The sequence below is a fragment of the Cucurbita moschata genome, unplaced genomic scaffold (genome assembly GCF_002738365.1).
Source record: "Cucurbita moschata cultivar Rifu unplaced genomic scaffold, Cmos_1.0 Cmo_Scf00085, whole genome shotgun sequence".
Taxonomy (NCBI): domain Eukaryota; kingdom Viridiplantae; phylum Streptophyta; class Magnoliopsida; order Cucurbitales; family Cucurbitaceae; genus Cucurbita; species Cucurbita moschata.
Genome location: NW_019268601.1, coordinates 513,744 through 534,934, shown reverse-complemented (window position 1 = coordinate 534,934; position 21,191 = coordinate 513,744). Strand labels below are relative to the sequence as shown.

At 39.4% G+C, this 21,191-nt stretch overlaps 3 protein-coding genes across 5 annotated transcripts; 1 reads left to right on the top strand and 2 right to left on the bottom strand.

Annotated features, from left to right (window-relative positions):
• The first annotated feature begins 487 nt into the window (after positions 1-487).
• LOC111439039 (ubiquitin-conjugating enzyme E2 28-like) lies at positions 488-4,265 on the top strand. Of its 3 annotated transcripts, XM_023076778.1 has the most exons (6): positions 488-655; positions 778-828; positions 1,533-1,649; positions 3,064-3,191; positions 3,739-3,843; positions 3,923-4,265. In XM_023076778.1, exons 3-6 carry the CDS (start codon positions 1,580-1,582, stop codon positions 4,064-4,066), a joined length of 447 nt encoding a protein of 148 aa, XP_022932546.1. In that variant the 5' UTR covers positions 488-655; positions 778-828; positions 1,533-1,579; the 3' UTR covers positions 4,067-4,265. The 3 variants fall into 3 exon arrangements, with proteins under 3 accessions (XP_022932546.1, XP_022932545.1, XP_022932547.1); XM_023076777.1 differs by lacking the exon at positions 778-828; XM_023076779.1 differs by lacking the exons at positions 488-655; positions 778-828 and adding an exon at positions 886-909.
• A 1,547-nt stretch (positions 4,266-5,812) lies between these two features.
• On the bottom strand, positions 5,813-15,682 carry LOC111439036 (histidinol-phosphate aminotransferase, chloroplastic-like). The gene is made up of 10 exons (XM_023076773.1): positions 15,548-15,682; positions 15,228-15,461; positions 12,651-12,734; positions 11,465-11,619; positions 11,265-11,362; positions 10,996-11,104; positions 9,092-9,249; positions 8,848-8,990; positions 7,231-7,371; positions 5,813-6,169 (listed from the first exon to the last, which is right to left on the bottom strand). The coding sequence occupies exons 2-10, from the start codon at positions 15,453-15,455 to the stop codon at positions 6,038-6,040; spliced, it is 1,248 nt and encodes a 415-aa protein (XP_022932541.1). The 5' UTR covers positions 15,456-15,461; positions 15,548-15,682; the 3' UTR covers positions 5,813-6,037.
• Positions 15,683-20,133: 4,451 nt separating this feature from the next.
• On the bottom strand, positions 20,134-20,851 carry LOC111439032. The gene has a single exon (XM_023076769.1). The coding sequence runs from the start codon at positions 20,724-20,726 to the stop codon at positions 20,196-20,198; it is 531 nt and encodes a 176-aa protein (XP_022932537.1). The 5' UTR covers positions 20,727-20,851; the 3' UTR covers positions 20,134-20,195.
• Positions 20,852-21,191: the final 340 nt, after the last annotated feature.

The following is a 21,191-nucleotide window of genomic DNA, read 5'->3' as shown; positions in this document are numbered from 1 at the left end:
CTCCATTAGGGTGGCCACAGTGAGATAGAGTGGTGAAGTTGGGTTTCGAATGAAAAGAGAGCGAGCAGGGGAGATAAAAGGTATGACATTGAAAGTTGCTTCAAGGTAAGCCCCTGTCCCGGAATTGATTATGCTCACGACTCATATCAGAGAATACATATATATAGCCTACGAGCCACCTCTACCATTTCCATTTCGCGATTCAGATTCAGAGCGCGAATCTGTATATTCCTAAGAATCCGAAAAGGGGATCTCTCTCGATCTCAATTGAGACTCGTCTCTACTAGAGGAGGCTCGGGGAACTTGTCCCCCGATCTCTTTCGCAAAACAAGGCGGCTCATCCCGCTAAACCGCTTACCACTCAAAACAAGGGCCCGTCTTAATGCTGTAAGGTTCCATATATATATATATAAAAAGCCCAGCCCAAGAGAGATGCATGAAACGAAATGATATAAAAGCGAACAAAAAGAATAAACTTTTTTGAACAATTTCCGAAGCGGAAACCGTGTGCATGCAAGAAATACAGCTCTAGGCAGGGTTGGAGGGTCGCCAAGATTCTTTATATAAACACGCTTCGCTTCTCTTCTCTTCTTCCACACCCCCGATTCTCCTCTTCCGATCGCTTTTCAAAACCCTACGGATTCATCTCCCAAAGGTAACCAAATTCTCTCAATTCTTCCTTTTTTTCTCTGTTTTCCCCACCGTCTGCTTCATGGATTCTGTTGATTTTGCTCTGATTTTGATGCCGCTTTCTTCTCTTTTTGCTTTTCATTCTAGGGTTTTGCGATCGTTCTTTTGTTCTCCCTGATCATCGAGTTTTGGAAATTTGTGTGTTTTTCCTTTAGCAATTTTGAGTTTTAGTCCAAATCGTTGTTTTTGTTGTATGCTTCCTGATCATCGAGTTAACTCTTTAAGATTATATTATATCACTATTCTGGAGTCTTTTTGCAATCAATACATGTTTTGTGACTTGCAATGGTACCAATTACTAGGCTGGAGGCTCCTTTTGATCATGCTTGCTTGTCTATCTCTTTTGTTCTTTTGATGATTTCATCTGTCTTCTATATGTTAGCTCCTTTTGATCATCCTGTTATGAATATTTGTTTAGTGGATGATACTGATATCATAAAGCAAATTTCTAGAAGTACTGACAAGCCAAGTTCTCTGATAATAATAATAATTTCTTTGCTCTGATTGTGATTCTTTAGCTGAAATCAAACTTTATGCATTTTCAAGTCTTGATTTTCTGTTTCTCATGTTATTTTTGGTAATCAAGAATGGTGATGAAATAATTTATTCAGTACAAATGGCGTGTTAATGCTTTCAACTGGTGAGCATGTAGCCACTTAAATGATCAACAGAGTTTCAAGGGCGTATGCATCCCAATACATGCATTTAATCATTGTCTTATTTAATTGATGTTCTTGGCGTCTCCTTTTCTTTTGTTCTTTATTTTGGTATTTTAGTTTTTGCAATGTTTTCATGTTTGAGTTATTATCATACGTTGTTTAGTTTTCTTCTTCTTTTTGAAGACATCTTGTTCAGTAGTCAGAGGCCTCTACCCTGTTTACAAGGTGCAATGGCTTCCAAACGTATTGCCAAGGAGTTAAGAGACCTGCAAAAGGACCCTCCAGTTTCTTGCAGTGCTGGTATGTATTGAACAACCAATCTTTTTCTAATTTTGATCTCAAAATCATTTCATTTGGAGCTATGATGAGTTAATTTGAAACTATCTTTTTTGTTACTCTTGTTCATGCTTTTGGGTATTCTCTTTAATATTAAAATAGGTTAAATTAATAAAAAAACTCCTAAATTTTGTATTTTATCCCATAATTACTCTTTTAACTTTCAAAAGTTTCAATTGTACTCTTAAACTTTCAAAAAAGTTTAAAATATTCCCTTATAATTAGTTTTGAACGGAAGTATTTTGTTTTAAAAGTACCTTGAACTTTGAAAATTGTTTCATAAATATTTTTCAACTTTTAAATTTTCATTAATACACTTATAACTTTTTTAAAAACTTAAAAAATACCCTTAAATTTTTTTTTTTTAAATTTTAAGATATCCTTACGATTAATATATAGACAGAATTTTTAGTATTACGTTTCAAATATACTCATAACTTTCAAAGTAGCATTAGTATTCATGAAGTTTTAGAAAAAGAGTTATAAATTTTATTAATCATTTATCTACACTCTTAAGTAGCCGATTTATGTAAATTTATCTCGAGTTGGGAAAGAACTAACTTAAAAATAAATTGTCTATTAGGGTGTTGAAATTTATTATACATTCAAAAGGGTATTTTCTAAGTTTTTAAAGAAGAGTATTAATGAAACTTTTGAAAGTTCATGGGTATTTTTGAAACATTTTAGAAAGTTCAGGGGTAATTTTGTAACAAAGTATTAACGGTTTTCATTCAAAACTAACGGTAAGGATATCTTTTTAAACTATTTTGAAAGTTTAAGGGCATTTTTAAAACTTTTTTTGAAAGTTTAAGAGTACTATTGGGATTTTTTTTTTAAACTTTAAGGGTATTATTGAAACTTTTAGAAGTCAAAAGGGTATTTTTGAGATAAAATGCAAAGTTCAGGGGGATTTTTATTAATTTGGCCTATTAAAATTCAGCCTAGTATTCCCAATGAGAAGATTTCTTCATGATGTTAACACAATAGTTTCATATTTCTATAAGATGTTGCTAGATATTAATCTTAGGTGTTTTCTAGGCTTTTTTATTGGGCCATGATTAGTAGTAATGCTAATTCATATATGAATAATGGCTTTGCCTATGTTTGGGAAGTACTTTTGATTACAGTCGTGGACTTATGCCATGTCCTGATGTCTTTTTTGGATTTTTACATGGTTCTGATATTGTAAGGTGATGTGGGTTCATGAATATTGTAATATAGGATTGTATTTTTTGGATGGGGTTTCTTGGGGAATTGATATTCGAGCATAACAGAGTTTTTTGACTTATATAATGGCTCATCTAAATCCGTAACTTATGAGACACTTCATTCCCAGCATTCTCCATTGAGCATTTTCTCTTGATTACATTATTTTCAGGTCCTGTTGGTCAAGACATGTTCCACTGGCAAGCAACAATTATGGGTCCAGCAGACAGTCCTTATTCTGGGGGTATATTTTCAGTGAACATTCACTTTCCACCAGATTATCCCTTTAAGCCACCTAAGGTATCAATACCTTTCTTGTGCACTCTGCTTTTATTTTCTTTCCCTCATGACTGTATAGTATTTTCTCCATGGGAACGTGTTCGTGATTCTGTGCAATGGCTCTTGGTTTATGGCACCAAAATAACAAATTTTTATTGATATTTTTATTCCATTGATACTGATGCCTGAAAAAAAAAAGAAAAAAAAAAGTTATCCTCAAGTACTTCAAAATTTGTTTCTGCCTCTGTACATTATTACATTGTTATCTATGAGGATCTGGCTCGTTTATACACAATTCTCGTATCGCAACTGACAACCTTACATCAAGTTCTTGCTACAAAATACATAAGATGTTAATATCTAGGTGGGTAGGGAGCTTAGCTTTAAGCCATTCTTACAGAGTCCCTTTACTTGTTCTTACATGCTTCGATGTTAACTCGTTGACCAAGATATGTTATTCATCTCCGAATCAGGATTTCTTTCTTTGTAACCTTGCGAAAAAGTGAATCAAATCTCACGAAGAAACGTCCATACGATAGTAATGAGAGATATATTGTGTTTTGAGCAGGTTTCGTTTAAAACCAAAGTGTATCACCCGAACATCAACAACAATGGAAGTATCTGCCTTGACATTTTGAAAGAGCAATGGAGCCCTGCTCTTACAGTTTCCAAGGTACTACTACCTTGCTTCTTCTACATTTGTCCAACTTTCAATAAGTTGTTGTAGTGAAGGTATAGAGAATTATGTGCAGGTGTTGTTGTCCATATGCTCACTGCTTACAGACCCGAATCCAGATGATCCTCTGGTGCCTGAGATAGCTCACATGTACAAAACCGACAGAGCCAAGTACGAACATAACGCCCGAACTTGGACACAGAAATATGCGATGGGCTAAACTAAACAAACGCACCGCATCCAGGTTCTCATCATCCTTCTGTTTTCTGGATAGACAGACACCTTTCTGGATTTTGAATGCAAAGGCTTTTATATATATTATGCTGAAACTTAGTGGACATTAACATTGCAATGCCTTTGTTTCATAATATTTCCATATCAGCTTGCTTTTATATCTGAAGCTCTCTCTTTTCACTGTTCTTGCGTGATGATCATCTTCTGCTATGCTATGGATTTGAGTTTGGTTGAAAATTTAAATAATTTTAATTCTATAGGGTTGATTGAGGTGGGTGGCTATGGCTCTGGCTATGGCTCTGGCGATGACTCATGGCTTTTCCAAAATTTTAGACCCGTGCTTGTTATTGTTATCATATGCATGTTTATGTCATTTAATGCAAAACAAATGAAAACAAGACTACTCAACTTAAACCATCCGGGTTTGGTTGGGTTTGGTTAACTCGACCAACTTAATATGAAAATAGAGTTCACAACGTGGTAGCTCTACACTATTGGGACTCCTGTTTCATTTGCTTCAAAATTTCTTAATTTAGAACTTGAGTAGACTCTTAATAGGAATTGGGCTATTGGGAAAAGAGTTATTGGGCTTGGACTGAACAGAGCTACCCAAAACAAATCAACTTCTTCGAAATGAAGGGAGAAATTGAGAGATTTGCCGTTACTACGTTTCGCTCAACATAAGTTAGATGGTAACTTTGGATGTCGTATAAGTATTATAAAATCAAATTTTCTATACATGATTGTAGTAAACAAGTTATAGGACTTAATATCTATCTATCCTAAGTATGGTTGATTTAAGGTTGTTTGGCTTATCAAATTGAGGTCGACAAAAACTTTTAGTTGATCACGATCACTGCACAATCATCATCTTGTATTTGGTTGTCTTTAGTAGGTGTCGTTATTGGCAACAATGCCAAAGAAAAAAAAAAAATGAAGAAGAAGATGAAAGACACAATAAGCTCATGGTTCACAACTCGTACTCTCTCCTTCTGTTTAATCTTCACGTTCAGGCACCACCATACACCATCAAACAAACGTCGTTGCTTGGATTTCTTGCCTGGTAAATGAAAAGGGTTCTTAGTATTGATTCGAGATGAGTTCATTCTGTTAAGGATTTATGATGTTCTTACATTTTTACTCGAGGGATCTCATGTTTTGTGTACGATTCATTTTGGTATGAAAAATTATACTTTCTTTTTTCCTTGAGTCTGGAGGGTTGTGTATGAAAGTAACACGGATGAACTCTTCTTATGAATGTTTCACATGTAGTAACCCATGTACAAGACTCGAATATGGATTTAGAATGTTGGACATGAATCGTTACTAATGGTATCAAAGCGTTACCTCCTCTAGTAAGACATGGTTTGGAGATGAATAAAGGTAGAAGCTAGTGAACATGTGACACTCTAGTAAGACATGGTTTGGAGATGAATAAAGGTAGAAGCTAGTGAACATGTGACACTCGAATACATGAGAAGTACATGAATGAACCGAAACCACATCAATGCGTATTCCTAAGAATAAAATAACTAAGAAATAGTTAAAAGAAAAAAAAAATTATTACCTATACCAACAAGGTTCACCTTCTTTTTCGATGGTCCAATTTTTTTTTTTTTTTGTGAAATAATCTACCTATACGAAATGTTTATGACGTGGGATCTCAAAATGTCAATCCCAAAGCCGAGGCCTCGAACATTTCAAGAGATATATGATCATTTAGAAGCCTTAATGAGCAAAAGACAAAATCTGCTGTGTGATCAAACATTTGTCAGGTTTAGCAAAATCCCACGAACCAATGTCCCATGTTCTGGTTTTCCTTCAATGACTACAAATAGAAAAACCAACATGATCAATGTCATGTTTTAAACACAGAAGCTGTGACAAATAATTTAATCAAAGTAAGATCAATCTTAAATCCCTTTGGATTCTAAAGCTTCCCAAAAAATGGGACCAATTACGATAAACGTCGAAGGCAGTCCATCAAAGCATCGGTGTGTTCGGGCTTCCCGGCGGTAACACGAACATAGCCTTTTAACTCTTTCTTATCGTAGTGACGAATCATCACCCCCATTTTTGCTAGGTCCTCCTGCATTGAAATTTTGCAGTCATTTTCAGAAAGTAGCAAACAAGTTGGAGGTTCGACGCTACAACAAACAAAGTTCGATACTCTTGAAGAAAGACGGAATAGGACCCAACATTTACCCAAGACGACGGTAAATATTAAAGCATTGCTATGTTTAAATCATTATGTCGTGAAAATTTAGATCGATTTGTTAGATGTTTGAATGTAGGTTCTAAACCGTTTTGTTTTTATAAAATACAGTTGGATGTGCATGCTGTTATACAGATTATTATACGGATGTTCGTTGTTTGTCACCAATTCTATTGATCATGAAAACAATTTTTTTTGGGACTCCGTATGTGCATGTTATGATTTTTGAATTAAATTAATGTAGAGGGTTGCTGCATGCTATGTGTTTCAGATGACCAGTCACTATTGGTCAGATGGGTGATTGTTGCAAGGGTTATACACTGTGTGTATCGGTAACCAACCACCAATGGTCACTAAGGAGTGATTGTTGAAAATTACTTTTGTAGAAAAGATGACACACTGTGTATATCGGTAACCAACCACTAATGGTCGAGTGATGACTGAAAACTATTTTAGGTGAGTAGATTACACGTGACGGGTAATCAACCACCAAGGTCTGTTGATTTTGATTGAAATGATAATTTGCATATCTAACCCCAACCGAGGAGAACCTTACTCAGTATTTTAATACTCACCTTGTTTTTTAAATGATTTTTAGGTAAGGACAAGGCTATAGCATGAGAGTGACGAACAGGGTGGAAACAATGATCATGATCATGGGACAACTCAGAGTTTTATGTTTTAATTTACTATTTAAGACGTTTCCACATTGAACTAATTCTATTACTTTAGGTTTTGTTAGAACACCACCGCTCATGTCATTTTCTTATCTTAAATTATTTAAAAAAGGGTACCCGAGCACGATTTTTAAAATTGTCTGTAGCACGTTTTCATGTATTTTAAATTATCCGATCGGTACGTGTGCGAAAAATAATTTACGTCCCGGAGTGGATGATGATGTTTATAAAAAGAATGAAGAGTGCAGAGAGTCATACCTTCAATTTCTTTGCATCCTTTCCTGAAGTCACCTCGCAAAGGATGAAATTAGAGTGACTTGGATATGGATTTAAAAATGGCACATCCTTTAGAAGATTGAACAGCCTCTCACGTTCTTGTACCAAATCATTTTTTACCTTCTGCAACAGATAGAAAGCTCGGATTAGACATGGATCGAGCTTGTTAACGATTAATTTATCGTTTTTTTTTTTTAATATTGTGAGTATCCACGTCCATTTTCGTGAATCTCATCTAATCTAACGTGATAACTTCTGTAACAGTCCAAGCCCACCACCGCTAGCGGATGTTGTCCTCTTTGGGCTTTCCCTTTCGAGCTTCTCCTTAAGGTTTTTAAAACGTGTTTGCTATGGAGAGGTTTCCACGTCCTTATAAAGAATGTTTCGTTCTCCTCCCCAACTGATGTGGGGTTTCACAATTCACCCCCCTTTGGGGCCCAACGTCCTTGTTGGCACACCGCCTCGCCCAGTGTTTGGCTCTGATACCATTTGTAACAGCCAAGTCCACCGCTAGCAGATATTGTTCCTCTTTGGGCTTCTCCTCAAGGTTTTTAAAACGCGTTTGCTATGGAGAGGTTTCCACACCCTTATAAAGAATGCTTAATTCCCTATCCAACCGATGTGGGGTCTCACAATCCACTCCCCTTTGGGTCCAACGTCCTCACTAGCACTCATTTCTCTCTCCAATCGATGTGGGAACCCACAATCCACCTTTATTCAAGGCCTAGCGTCCTTGCTAATACACTGCCTGGTGTCTGGCTCTGATACCATTTGTAATAACCCAAGCTCACCGCTAACCGATATTGTTCTTTTTGGGCTTTCCCTTTCGGGTTTCCCCTCAAGGTTTTTAAAACACATCTGCTAGGAAAAATTTTCCACACCTTTATAAAGAATGCTTCATTCTCCTATCCAACCAATGTGGGATCTCACAATCCACCTCCCTTCAGGCCCAACATCCTCGATAACACTCGTCCTCTCTCTAATCAATGTGAGAACTCACAGTCCACTCCTCTTCGAAGCCCAGCGTCCTTCGCTGGCAAACCGCCTGGTGTTTGGCTTTGATACTATTTGTAATAGCTCAAGCTCACCGCTAGCAGATATTATCCTTTTTAGACTTTCCCTTTCGGGCTTCCCCTCAAGGTTTTTAAGAGGCGTCTGCTAGGGAGAGGTTTCCACACCCTTATAAAGAATGCTTCATTCCCTTATCCAACCGATGTGGGATCTCACAATCCACTCCCCTTTGGGCTCCAACATCCTCGCTAGCACTCGTTACTCTCTCCAATCAATGTGGGAACTCACAGTCCACCCCTCTTCAAGGCCCAACGTCCTCACTGGCACACCGTCAGGTGTCTAGCTCTGATACCATTTGTAATAGCTCAAGCCCACAGCTAGCAAATATTGTCCTCTTTGGACTTTCCTTTTCGGGCTTCCCCTCAAAGTTTTTAAAACGCTGCTAGGGGAAAGTTTCCACACCCTTATAAAAAATGCTTCGTTGTCCTCCCCAACCAATGTAATATCACTAAGTCAATCCGTCGTGGTTACTGAGTAACAATGAAGCTAAAAGAATCCATCCAACAAGCATTAATTGAGAAAGTTAACCTCTAAGTAGGAAGGGTTCTGCAACGCTGCACACCCAGCAATTTCAGCAGCAACAGACACATTATATGGTTGCTTAGCTCGCCAGAGATATTCAATGATACTCAACGGAAACGCTCCATACCCGACACGAAGTCCAGCTAAACCTGCAGTTTTACAAGCAAAGATCTTGATGATCTCACATAAACGTTTCAAAATAAAGCTATACATCCAGAAAATAAGATGAAAAATGAAGAAGATCATACACCTGCTCTTTTGCTAAAAGTTCTAAGTACAATCAGATTGTCATATTTCTTCACCCACTGCATCTTTGATTCAACTGAAGAAAAATCTATATATGCTTCATCTAGAACAACTAGTATGGGGAGCTCAAGAATTTTCAACAGAACTTCATCACTAATTAAACTGTAAACAAGTAAGAAGTAAGTCTTAAGATGATGAGAATGGAATAAATAGGACTCTGAATTGATACAAAGTTTAACATGTTTTAAGAATCAAGCAAAATGGTCTATTTTTCACGTAATATACAACTAATTTCATTGTTGATAATTTGCTAAATTTATTAAGAAAATATGTAATGATTCGACTTTTTTTACACATGGTGGTTACGGCTATTACAAAGAAAAGTTGGGTCGTTACAGTTGGTATCAGAGCTAGACACTGAGTGATGTGCTAGTGAGGAGGTTGAGACTTGAAGGGGGTAGACACGAGGTAGTGTGCTAGTAAGGACGCTGGGCCTTAAAGGGAGGTGGATTTGGTGGGAGTCCTACATCGATTGGAGAAAGGAACGAGTATCAGCGAGGACGCCGAGAGGTGGATTGTGAGATCCCACATCAGTTGAGGAGGAGAACCAAACACCCTTTATAAGGGTGTGAAAACCTCTCTCTAGCAGACGCGTTTTAAAAAACCTTGAGGGAAAGCCCAAAGAGGACAATATCTGCTAGCGGTGGGCTTGGGCTGTTATAAATGGTATCAAAGCCAAATACCGGACGATGTGCTAGCAAGAAAGTTGAGCCTCGAAGGGGATGGACATGAGGTGGTGTGCCAGAAAGGATCTTGGGCCCGAAGGGGGGTGAACTGGAGGGTTCTACATCAATTAGAGAAAGGAACGAGCACTAGCGAGGACGCCGGGGGTGGTTTGTGAGATCCCACATCGGTTGGGAGGAGAACGAAACACCCTTTATAAGGGTGTAGAAACCTCTCACTAACTGATGCGTTTTAAAAACCTTGAGGGAAAGCCCAAAAAGGAAAGCTCAAAGAGGACAATATATGCTAGCGGTGGGCTTGAGCTGTTATAAAGGGTATCAGAGCCAGACACCGGACGATGTGCTAGCAAGAAAGTTGAGCCCTGAAGGGGATGGACATGAAGCGGCGTGCCAGAAAGGACTCTAGGCCCCGAAGGGGGGTGAACTGGAGGGTTCCACATTGATTAGAGAAAGGAACGAGTGCCAGCAAGGACGCTGAGCCCGAAAGGGGTGGATTGTGAGATCCCACATCGATTTGGGAGGAGAACGAAACACTCTTTATAAGAGTGTGGAAACCTCTCTCTAGCAGACGCATTTTAAAAACCTTGAGGGAAAACTCAAAAGAGAAAGTTCAAAGAAGACAATATCTGTTAACGGTGGGTTTGGGCTGTTATAAATGGTATTAGAGTCAGACATCGAACGATGTGCTAGCAAGAAAGTTGAGCCCCGAAGGGGGTGGACATGAGGCGGTGTGCCAGCAAGGACCTTGGGCCCCGAAGGGGGGTGAACTGGAGGGTCCCACATTGATTAGAGAAAGGAACGAGTGCCAGCGAGGACGCTGGGCCCCGAAAGGGGTGGATTGTGAGATCCCACATTGGTTGGGGAGGAGAACGAAACACCCTTAATAAAGGCGTGGAAACCTCTCCCTAGCAGATACGTTTCAAAAACCTTGAGGGAAAACTCGAAAGGAAAAGCTCAAAGAAGACAATATCTGTTAGCGGTAGACCTAGGCCGTTACAAAATAGCTCCTAAATCTTAATTCTCTGGAATGATAGCTTTCACATAAAGCATGAAAAGAGCACAACCGATTGTCATATCGTTCTCAATCATGTAGCTCGATTGAGTGATACGCGAGTTAGGTCGAAAACGTGCAAGATCACAAATAGGGATACAAACAAAGAATTACCTCCCATCAGGATTATTAGGAGACGTGAGGAATATACACTTTGGTTTTTCCTTCACAACAACATCTTTTATGAGATCCACATTCAAAGAAAAGTCTGGCTTCCTTGGAACTGCAAGAACACCATAGGCAACAGATATTGCAAGAACTATGAGGAAAACAACATATCCAGATAAGTTGATTCAACCGACAGACCGACCATTACGAGCTATAAATCATGACTTTCACAACCTTAAAGATTGCTCCTTAAAAGGAAGAACTTATGATAATACCTTTAATCACAAGAGCACCATTGACAGCAGCATCAAATTCATACATTGTGAAGGTAGGAGGGCAGTCTACAATTTTATCACCAGGATCCAACACACATCTACAACAAAATATTTGAGGGAATGGAAAAAAAAAACATGTTTGGAAGTAAGAAATCAAAGTTAAATAGTCATAAACGAGGCATAGATGATTCGGTATTAACCGCATAATCAGATCGATAAGCTCGTCTGCACCACATCCCACAAGAATATAATCTGATTCGAGACCAGAATCTATGGCGAGTGCTGCTCGCAATCGACGACTTTCAGGATCGGGATAGATGTTTGGGAATTTCATTGTTCCCAAGGCTTCAAGAACCTACAAACAACTCAAAAATATAGTCCAACATAATGCAAAACAAAGTTGAAAAAAAAATTTGAAAAACAGATTCAGTAAACCAAGATTCTTTGTATTTAATATCAACAAACGGGCCGGGAATCTTGTGCCGAAATGACACAACCTTCAAAGTTTTGATACCACTTTTTGGGCCATATAATGCCACAACAAAAAATGCTTCGGTATCCAATTGTTGTAGCAGAATGCCACAACCAAAAAGCTCTGATACCACTTGTTGTGCCTAAATGCCACAGCCAAATTAGCCAAATTGTACTGATACCCAGTTGTGACATCCTACAATCCCACATTGGTTGGGGAGAAGAACGAAACACCCTTTATAAGGGTGTGGAAACATTTCTCTAGTAGACGCGTTTTAAACCTTTGAGGGGAAACCTGAAAGGGAAAGCCCAAAGAGGACAATATCTGCTAGCGGTCGGCTTGGGCCGTTACAAATGGTATCAGAGCCAAACACCGGGCAATATGCCAGTGAGAAGGCTCTTCCCCGAAGGGCAGTAGACACGAAGCGGTGTGCCAGCAAGGACACTAGGTCCCCAAGAGGGGTGGATTTGGCGGGGTCTCACATCGATTGGAGAAAAGAACGAGTGCCAGCAAGGACGCTGGGCCCTAAAGGGAGGTGGATTGTGACATCCTACAATCCCACATTAGTTGGGGAGGAGATCGGAACACCCTTTATAAGGGTGTGGAAACCTTTCTCTAGCAGACGCATTTTATAAGAGTGTGGAAACCTTTCTCTAGCAGACGCATTTTAAAGCCTTGAGGGGAAGCCCGAAAGGGAAAGCTAAAAAAGGACAATATCTGCTAGTGGTGGGGTTTGGGCCGTTACACCAATTATTATAGTGGAAGCGGAAGCAAGATTCATCGAACTCACACACCCACATACAGAAATTAAACAAAAAGATACAAAATTTACGTGGTCCGGAGAGAAGAAATTCCCCTACATCCATAGGTGGTAGTCAATCGCTATAACCAAAGTGTTTACAAGTGTATCTCACCTCAGGGGGAGGACCGTAAGGATTTTCATTTGCATCTAATTTTATAATGTCCTCGGGCTTCCTTCCAAGACGTGTTGACAAAACCTGCCAGAAAAAGAAAAATTAAGAACCATCTTGAAAGCTTATAACATGCCAATCAGTTGTAATATAGAGATATTCATGATATTGTGGGAGTAAACCCCTCAATCTATCTAAAGAACATCAAGTTCTTACTGGTGCAATCAAGTTCAAAGCTGAATTTACTGATAGCTTACTTTACAATGTGATTTAAAAACCATGAAGAGATAACAAAATCCTTGAAGCAGGGAAGAAAAATAGATAAAACCACTTAGAACGCTTATAATATATCAACCAGTTGTAGTATAAAACAATTCAAAGGTTTATGAATATCATTTTGTGGGGATCTGTTTCTCAAAACAAAGAAAACAAAGAGCTTCCACCGCTATCCGATATTGTCCTTCTTGGGCTTTTCCTTTCGGGTTTTCCCTCAAGGTTTTTAAAACGCGTGTGCTAGGGAGAGGTTTTCACACCCTTATAAAGAATGTTTCACTCTCCTCCCCAACCGATGTGAGATCTCACAATCCACCCTCCTTCAGGGTCCAGCGTCTTCACTGGTACTCTTTCCCTTCTCCAATCGATGTGGCACCCCCCAATCCACTCCTCCTTTGGGGTCCAGCGTCCTCGCTGGCACTCGTTCCCTTCTTCAATCGATGTGGGACCACCCTAATCCACCCCCCTTCGGGACCCAGCATCCTTGCTGGCACACCGCCTCGTGTCCATCCCCCTTCAAGGCTTAGCCTCCTCGCTGGCATATTACACGGCGTCTAGCTCTGATACCATTTGTAACGGCCCAAACCCACCGCTAGCAAATATGTCCTCTTTGGGGTTTTCCATTTCGGGCTTCCCTTCAAGGTTTTTAAAACGCGTTTACTAAAGAGAGGTTTCCACACCCTTATAAACAATGCTTCATTTGCCTCCCCAACAAATGTAGGATCTCACACTCCACCCTCCTTCAGGGTCCAACGTCCTTGCTGGCATTCATTCCCTTCCCCCCCCTCCCCCCAATCTACCCCTTTCAGGGCCCAACATCCTTGCTGGCACACCACCTCGTGTCCACCCCCTTTGGAGCTTAGCCTCTTCACTGGCACATCACCCAGTGTTTGGCTCTGCTACTATTTGTAACGGCCCAAACCCACCGCTAGCAAATATGTCCTCTTTGGGGTTTTCCATTTTGGGCTTCCCTTCAAGGTTTTTAAAACGCGTTTACTAGAGAGAGGTTTCTACACCCTTATAAACAATGCTTCATTTGCCTCCCCAACAAATGTAGGATCTCACACTCCACCCTCCTTCGGGGTCCAACGTCCTCGCTGGCATTCATTCCCTTCCCCCCCCTCCCCCCAATCTACCCCTTTCAGGGCCCAACATCCTTGCTGGCACACCACCTCGTGTCCACCCCCTTTGGAGCTTAGCCTCTTCACTGGCACATCACCCAGTGTTTGGCTCTGCTACTATTTGTAACGGCCCAAACCCACCGCTAGCAAATATGTCCTCTTTGGGGTTTTCCATTTTGGGCTTCCCTTCAAGGTTTTTAAAACGCGTTTACTAGAGAGAGGTTTCTACACCCTTATAAACAATGCTTCATTTGCCTCCCCAACAAATGTAGGATCTCACACTCCACCCTCCTTCGGGGTCCAACGTCCTCGCTGGCATTCATTCCCTTCCCCCCCCCCCCCCCAATCTACCCCTTTCAGGGCCCAACATCCTTGCTGGCACACCACCTCGTGTCCACCCCCTTTGGAGCTTAGCCTCTTCACTGGCACATCACCCAGTGTTTGGCTCTGCTACTATTTGTAACGGCCCAAACCCACCGCTAGCAAATATGTCCTCTTTGGGGTTTTCCATTTTCGGCTTCCCTTCAAGGTTTTTAAAACGCGTTTACTAGAGAGAGGTTTCTACACCCTTATAAACAATGCTTCATTTGCCTCCCCAACAAATGTAGGATCTCACACTCCACCCTCCTTCGGGGTCCAACGTCCTCGCTGGCATTCATTCCCTTCCCCCCCTCCCCCCAATCTACCCCTTTCAGGGCCCAACATCCTTGCTGGCACACCACCTCGTGTCCACCCCCTTTGGAGCTTAGCCTCTTCACTGGCACATCACCCAGTGTCTGGCTCTGCTACTATTTGTAACAGCCCAAACCCACCGCTAGCAGATATTGTCCTCTTTGGAAAAGCTCTTTCGGGCTTCCCCTCAAGGTTTTTAAAACACGTCTACTAGGGAAAGGTTTCCACTCCCGTGCTCCTGCTCAACCGATGTGGGGTCTCACAGTGAGTGTCTAGGCCAAATTATACATTCCTCAACTAAAATCACAAACAATTTCTGACCCAAGTCAATAAACTATTCAAACCTAAGCATGTACACACCACAGGGTTCAAATCACTGCCGCTTTCAATTCTATTCACATCAGTCAAATGCCCCATTGCCAGATCAACCCGAGGTGTTATCACCAACACAATAATGCAAACAAACAAACCAGCTAGAAATGGGAACAACAGAGCAAAGGTCAACAAATTATACCTCAAAAGGAAGAATGGGCTGATAAGGAGACAATTTCCTCAAATGGGGTCGGATAAAAGAGTCACCAGCCAACCTTTGTTGACTCACATGAACCTGTTCTACTGGAATTTGAGATGTCATAGCAACAGCCCACTTCCTTCGCCCAGCAACTGAGCAATTGGCTCGACGCGATGCCTCAGATGCAGGAAGGATACGGGTGCAAGGGTTTGAAAAATCGATCACACCCATCAATCTCTGCAAGAAAAATGATCAATAACCGATGAAATTGAATCATGATGGTTAGCGAACGATAGGATGAGGGAGTGTCAAAGAGCGATTACCCGTTGTCCGAATGGATATGAAATGATGACGAACAATACAAAGTGGTACAATGAGCTCAAAAACGGAGTAGAAAGATTAACCCTAAACCACTAATCAGAGGAAAGGGATATTTGGAATAGGATTTGATTAGATTCTTAATTTGGTCAATTTGATCAATAAAGTGATCTTTTACATATTTACTATTCTATATTAATAAAAAAAAATCAAATTGGATATGAAATAAATGGAGGAGACGTGGGACCCATCGCCCCCATTATTCACCAATCATGGATATATAAGTAAATGACTAAAAACGAAGTCATGAATGGAAAATTTTCGTGTCATCGGTTTGCTATTAAAATAAGGATAATGTGTCGGAAATGGCCAGTATAGTATAGCTTAGCTGGTAGAGCAGAGGACTGAATATCTTCGTGTTGCTGGTTTGCTATTAAAATAAATAAATCTAATGTGTCGAAAATGGCTGGTATAACTCAGTTGATAGAGTAGAGGACTAAAATAAGGATAATATGAGTTGTGAGTCTTCACATGCTCCGCTCTTGAATTTTTTTCTAATATAAAACGTACTTGATCTTTCATATTAAGTCTAAATATTGCATGAAATTTACACCGTTGACGATAAGAAGGGTTAAAGTATAAAATTTATTGGTTTGACGTCCAATACGTCGTGATCTCGAGGACAAAGCAAACTCTAGTGAGGATGGGTCTTAAGTCGCGATTTCGACATCGCCTCCTATAGTCGCAGTTTGGAGCTTGAACTCACTAGCATCATGGGTTTTCTCCTCTCGTATCCTCACGCATTTTTCCTCCTTCAATCAACCCAGTTTTGATAGTGCCATCAAAGTCTTCGCTACTCTTTCCATTCTAATACTTGTACGGTTGAGTTCTACTCTGGTACTTGTATCGTCAAGCTAGGCATAGGGCTGATTAAGGTTGTGAGACTTGATAGTTCAGTTGGATTGTCCCGCACAAAAAATTGTCCTGAGAAAAGGCATGAGATCACGTGGGTAATGCAGATTTTTCTTGAGAGAGGGCGTGAAATCTCGCATGTAATGTATATCCATCCTGAAAGAGGGTGTGGGATCACACTGGTAATTATGGTAGCTAGCAAGCATAGAGGGTTGCTCCCCCGATCTTAGGTGACTAATGGTCCCATGGTTGATGAGCAGGTTAGCACACATCATATTGTCACCTCTAGAGAGAGTTTTATGAGGTAGCATATCGACCCAGACATCGATTTCACACTACATAGGCAAAGTAAGCTACCCAATTTAAAAAACTGAAGAGTAGTTTGCGATTTGTCGCTTGGTAGACCCACAATGCCAAAAAAAAAAAAAGGTGAACCACCTTCTGCACCCAGCGTGGATCCATGAGTGAACGACTCAAAATTTTGAGGCACCCCAAATACTTAAATAGTTGTAAAGACTGACCTGAACTTTCTAAAGCCCAGAGTAAAGCTCGTGGATACCTACTAGGTTAAGGATACGATGAGAGTCTACAAATAGGTTGCTTACTGAGTATTTTTATATTCACCCTTTTCTCCTCTCTTTTTCAGGTGGTCGCAAGCTGACGGTCGAGGTAGAGGAGTGTTCGAGAGCTATGTGGTCACAAAATGGGTCGTTCTAGAGCGTCGATATGTTTTTACATTTTGAGTCATTTGTAATTGTATCCCAAACACACTTCTCCAATTGTAATCATTTGAACAACACCATCTTGTAATGAAATTTCATTTTGAATTTAACTGATGTGTTGATTGTCTATCTTTATTTCGATTTAAATTTTATCAAATTTTCATATTTTATTTTTATTTCACTTTTATTTTATTTACTTTTGTCATCGTCTTCTCTGTCACGGTTTAAGAACTAAAACCTCAAAACTCGATCGTGACAACTAAGTAGCCAAGGATATCAAAGATATCAAAGGTAATGTAAAGGCTTCCTTTCTTTCCAGGTAGATACCATATTTAGAATTGAAATAAATAGAGTTTATTTTAGTTTTTTTATATTAAAAATTCCTGTGTTTAAATTGCATGCTAAAGTCATTCAAGTGGTGTTGATGGAACCTCTCGTGTAGTGTACTGGTTCAAATCACCAGTTTAGAAATAAGTTTTCTTTACTCTCTTGGTCGTTGTCATCAAGATAATCCGAGTTTATTTAGAATTAAACAAAATTAAATTGTAAATAACCCAAAATTAGAAAGAAAAAAAAATGAAAGTTGTCCCGCTTTGGTTGAGAAAATGAGGAATTGGACTCCGTTATAAAATGGAGGTCCCTTGATCTTCCTTTCATCTTATCGAGCAATTTGAAACCTGTTGGAGAATACATTTTCTGACGGCTCTAAGCCGACATTTTGGCTGATCCAGCTTGGGTCTAATACACTTGAACCCAACCCTACATTTTGGCTGATCCAGCTTGGGTCTGATATACTTGAACCCGACCCTTTCTTACTAGTTTCAACTCTTCGGAAGCGTTTAAGGTTTGTATGACTATCTTTTAGCTAGTTTAAATGGGTTAATATGACTACCTTTGGTTAGTTTCAATTATTTTATGCAAAATTAGATTTAGCTCGTTTAAATTATTCGGAATTTCAAAAATCAACGTTAATGTAACGACCCTAGATTTTCTATTTAACCTAAAGTTGCTACTATTTACATATCATAAGCATTCTATGTGAAAATATTTCATTGAAAACTTTATAATAAAACATGACCTTGGTCTTACATGTCATTCTCTACCACCTTTAAATAAAATAAAATGAAAATGCACTATACTATGACCTATACTTGCCTATAATCTACTAAATTCAAATTGCAAAACTACCTTAAGCATGTGCCACGGTTTCCTAGGTTGCGATGCCATCGCCAGCCGTACAAAGGAGCCTTGCCTTTACTTGAAAAATAAGAGTAGCACATGACTTGAGTAATTTAAGAAGTACTTAGTAAGCGATCCCCTATCGGAGTTAAATGCAAGCACATGCAATCATGAGTGGGACCTATCATATCAGTCTACTTTTCTACTAACTTAAAGTCGCTACCATCATCATAACCAATGCTCTTATGAAGAATTCAACGTACTCGTGCATGTGTCATTTATGCTTTATATTATATAATGATGTGACTATATTATATGCTTTATAAATGACACATGCACGAGTACGCATTTTGTATACATTGTGTTACTTCTCCATCATCATAACCAATGCTCTTACTTCTCCATTTATGATATTGAGTACGGACATGTACACTGTTGACCTTCAGACGTCGGCTACGAATAGCTAGCCCAACTACGATGGGTCCAGAGGTGCGAACTGCCTAGAGGTCCACGCTCATACGTGTGGGTCTTGTGTAAAGAAGTGTTACACATCCAATTTTATCCGAATCGGAGGTCACATCAATGATGATTTTAACGACAGGTCCCTAATCATGAGTTGCATGTGTTTACATTTCCTAACCCCAATAGTTGGGTGACTTGCTGAGTATTTCTTAAAATACTCGAGCTGTGTGATATTTCTATTTCAGGTAAAGGCAAGACACCCCTGTACGATTGACCTATTTCAGGTAAAGGCAAGACACCCCTGTACGATTGACGATGACATTGCGAGTAGAGACCATGACACATACATAGGATAGTGGTATATCATTTTCTTAGACTTAGGTTAGTATATGATGTTTTTACTTTAATATTTTATTCGGTTTTCTTTATGCTGTTTTAAAGATACTTTTGAACGTGTAAGTCCATGATAGTGTTTTACGATAAAGTTTTAAATGTTTAATTCCGCATAAGAGCATAAGTTATGATAACAATAGCTGCTTTAAGTCACTAGAAATCTAGGGTCGTTACACACTATCTTCATGCCCCTATAAATATACCATTTTTATAGGTATTTTTAAAAATTTGCTCTCATTTTACGATAAATATACCATTTTTATAGGTATTTTTAAAAAATTTAGATTTAGACCGAGCTTGCCTCTATGCCACATTTCGTGTGACATATCTACTTCTAAAGGTGCCTTTTGGCTATCAATATAAACACCAATGATATACTTGCCACGTGAACTTATACTTAATGAAACAAGTAACTCGTTACCTAATATCTTTATGGTACGCCAATGATGTAATGATTATCGATAAATAATTATGTTTGATTTTTTTTTTTTGTCTTATTTACACCTAAACTAAATTTGTTTTATTTAATAATTATTAGTTTTTGAAAATTAAACTTACCCAAAATTTTAAATTAATTTTTTTTTTGAAATTATTATGAAAATAAAAAAAAAATTAACCTTTTGTGACCGATGTTAATGCAGCATGCATTGCGACACTGTTTAATATTTTAAAAAATTTAATTATTAATATAACATGTATTACTATGTATTATATAGATCAATCCGACAACCCAATCCAAACTAACTCAAAAATAGAGGGTTGAGTTGGGATTGTGAAGTCGGTCTGGTCACTCGGTCACTCGAGTCACCAATCCAACGGACCCAAAATTTTGTATTAGATCTTAAGAATTTTTTAGATAAAAAAAATATAAATTCTAGAATCTCCCAAAAAAAATTTAAATTAAATTAAAACCCTGTTTTTAATTGTAATTTCTTAATAATTTTTACATTTTTTGGCTAAAAAAAAAAAAAAAATCCTCTGTTTCTCACCGTGATCGAGTTTGCAGATTCCGGCGGGATTTGTTATGCAACAAGAAAAGCTTCTTCAAAGCCTTAACAAACGCCGTCTTCCCCGTCGCCTTCCTCCTCGTTGCCACCGCGCTGGAAGTCTCTGACAGATTCAATTCCGCCATCCGCCGCCGCGCTTTCACAATCTCAATCTCCTCCATTTCCGCCGTTTTCATCAACCTAGATCTCCCACTCCTCGACAACTCCTCGTTGAAATTCTCCCAAAGCACGTCCATCTTCTCCGCCGCTACCTCCTCCTCCTCCTCCTCGCCGTCCATCGCCGCATCGCTCGAAAATCTCCTCCTCCTCTGCAACGACGCCGAGAATCTCACCGACGCAAACCGATCGCTCTTCTGATCGTCTCTGAAACTCCGATTGGAGGCTGTTTTTTGACGGTAAGAAATCGGCGATGCGGTGGGAGAGAGGCGCCAGAGCGGCGGCGAATCGATGCCGCAGCGACTGTAAGGCTCTAAAGCGGTGGGGAAACTGAAGTCGTCTTCAACCGCCATGGATTTGGGATGAAGATTGTGAAATTTGTGATGAGAAATTGGAAGTTTGAGAGAGAGAATTGAGGATTTGGTGGCGGTGATTTGTGTGTGTTTTGGGTTTGGGGAATTTGCAGTTCAACTGCTTCAATGCTATAATTTCTATTTTTTTTTCTTATTTATTTGGACAATTATGGATATATTATTCTTTTTTTTTTCAATTTATTTTATAATTAATAACCAAACTGAGGAGTGGACAAGTGCGGAAAGCATCTAAATAGTAAGCCCGCCTCAAAATGATGTTCTCTTATTCCGACTTCCCTAGAGCTTCTGATAGCACAGTCGAGACAACGGGTTCTTTGCCCTTACGAGGATGGAGCGACAAAAATTTTGAGGATTCAAGAGAAGGTCACGACAAGATGAGCCACTTATCATCACGACCAAGTGTCAAGTGGAAGTGTAGTGATGTATGCAGCATCTAAACAGACC

Excerpts from the sequence above, each read along its gene's own strand:
- LOC111439039 (XM_023076777.1), top strand. The coding sequence starts at position 1,580 with ATGGCTTCCAAACGTATTGCCAAGGAGTTAAGAGACCTGCAAAAGGAC. Across the intron at positions 1,650-3,063 it reads TCCAGTTTCTTGCAGTGCTG|GTCCTGTTGGTCAAGACATG; the intron begins GTATGTATTGAA and ends CATTATTTTCAG. Across the intron at positions 3,844-3,922 it reads CTGCTCTTACAGTTTCCAAG|GTGTTGTTGTCCATATGCTC; the intron begins GTACTACTACCT and ends AATTATGTGCAG.
- LOC111439036 (XM_023076773.1), bottom strand. The coding sequence starts at position 15,455 with ATGGGTGTGATCGATTTTTCAAACCCTTGCACCCGTATCCTTCCTGCA. Across the intron at positions 12,735-15,227 it reads AGCCCATTCTTCCTTTTGAG|GTTTTGTCAACACGTCTTGG; the intron begins GTATAATTTGTT and ends TTTTTCTGGCAG. Across the intron at positions 11,620-12,650 it reads CTTACGGTCCTCCCCCTGAG|GTTCTTGAAGCCTTGGGAAC; the intron begins GTGAGATACACT and ends AGTTGTTTGTAG.
- LOC111439032 (XM_023076769.1), bottom strand. The coding sequence starts at position 20,726 with ATGGCGGTTGAAGACGACTTCAGTTTCCCCACCGCTTTAGAGCCTTAC.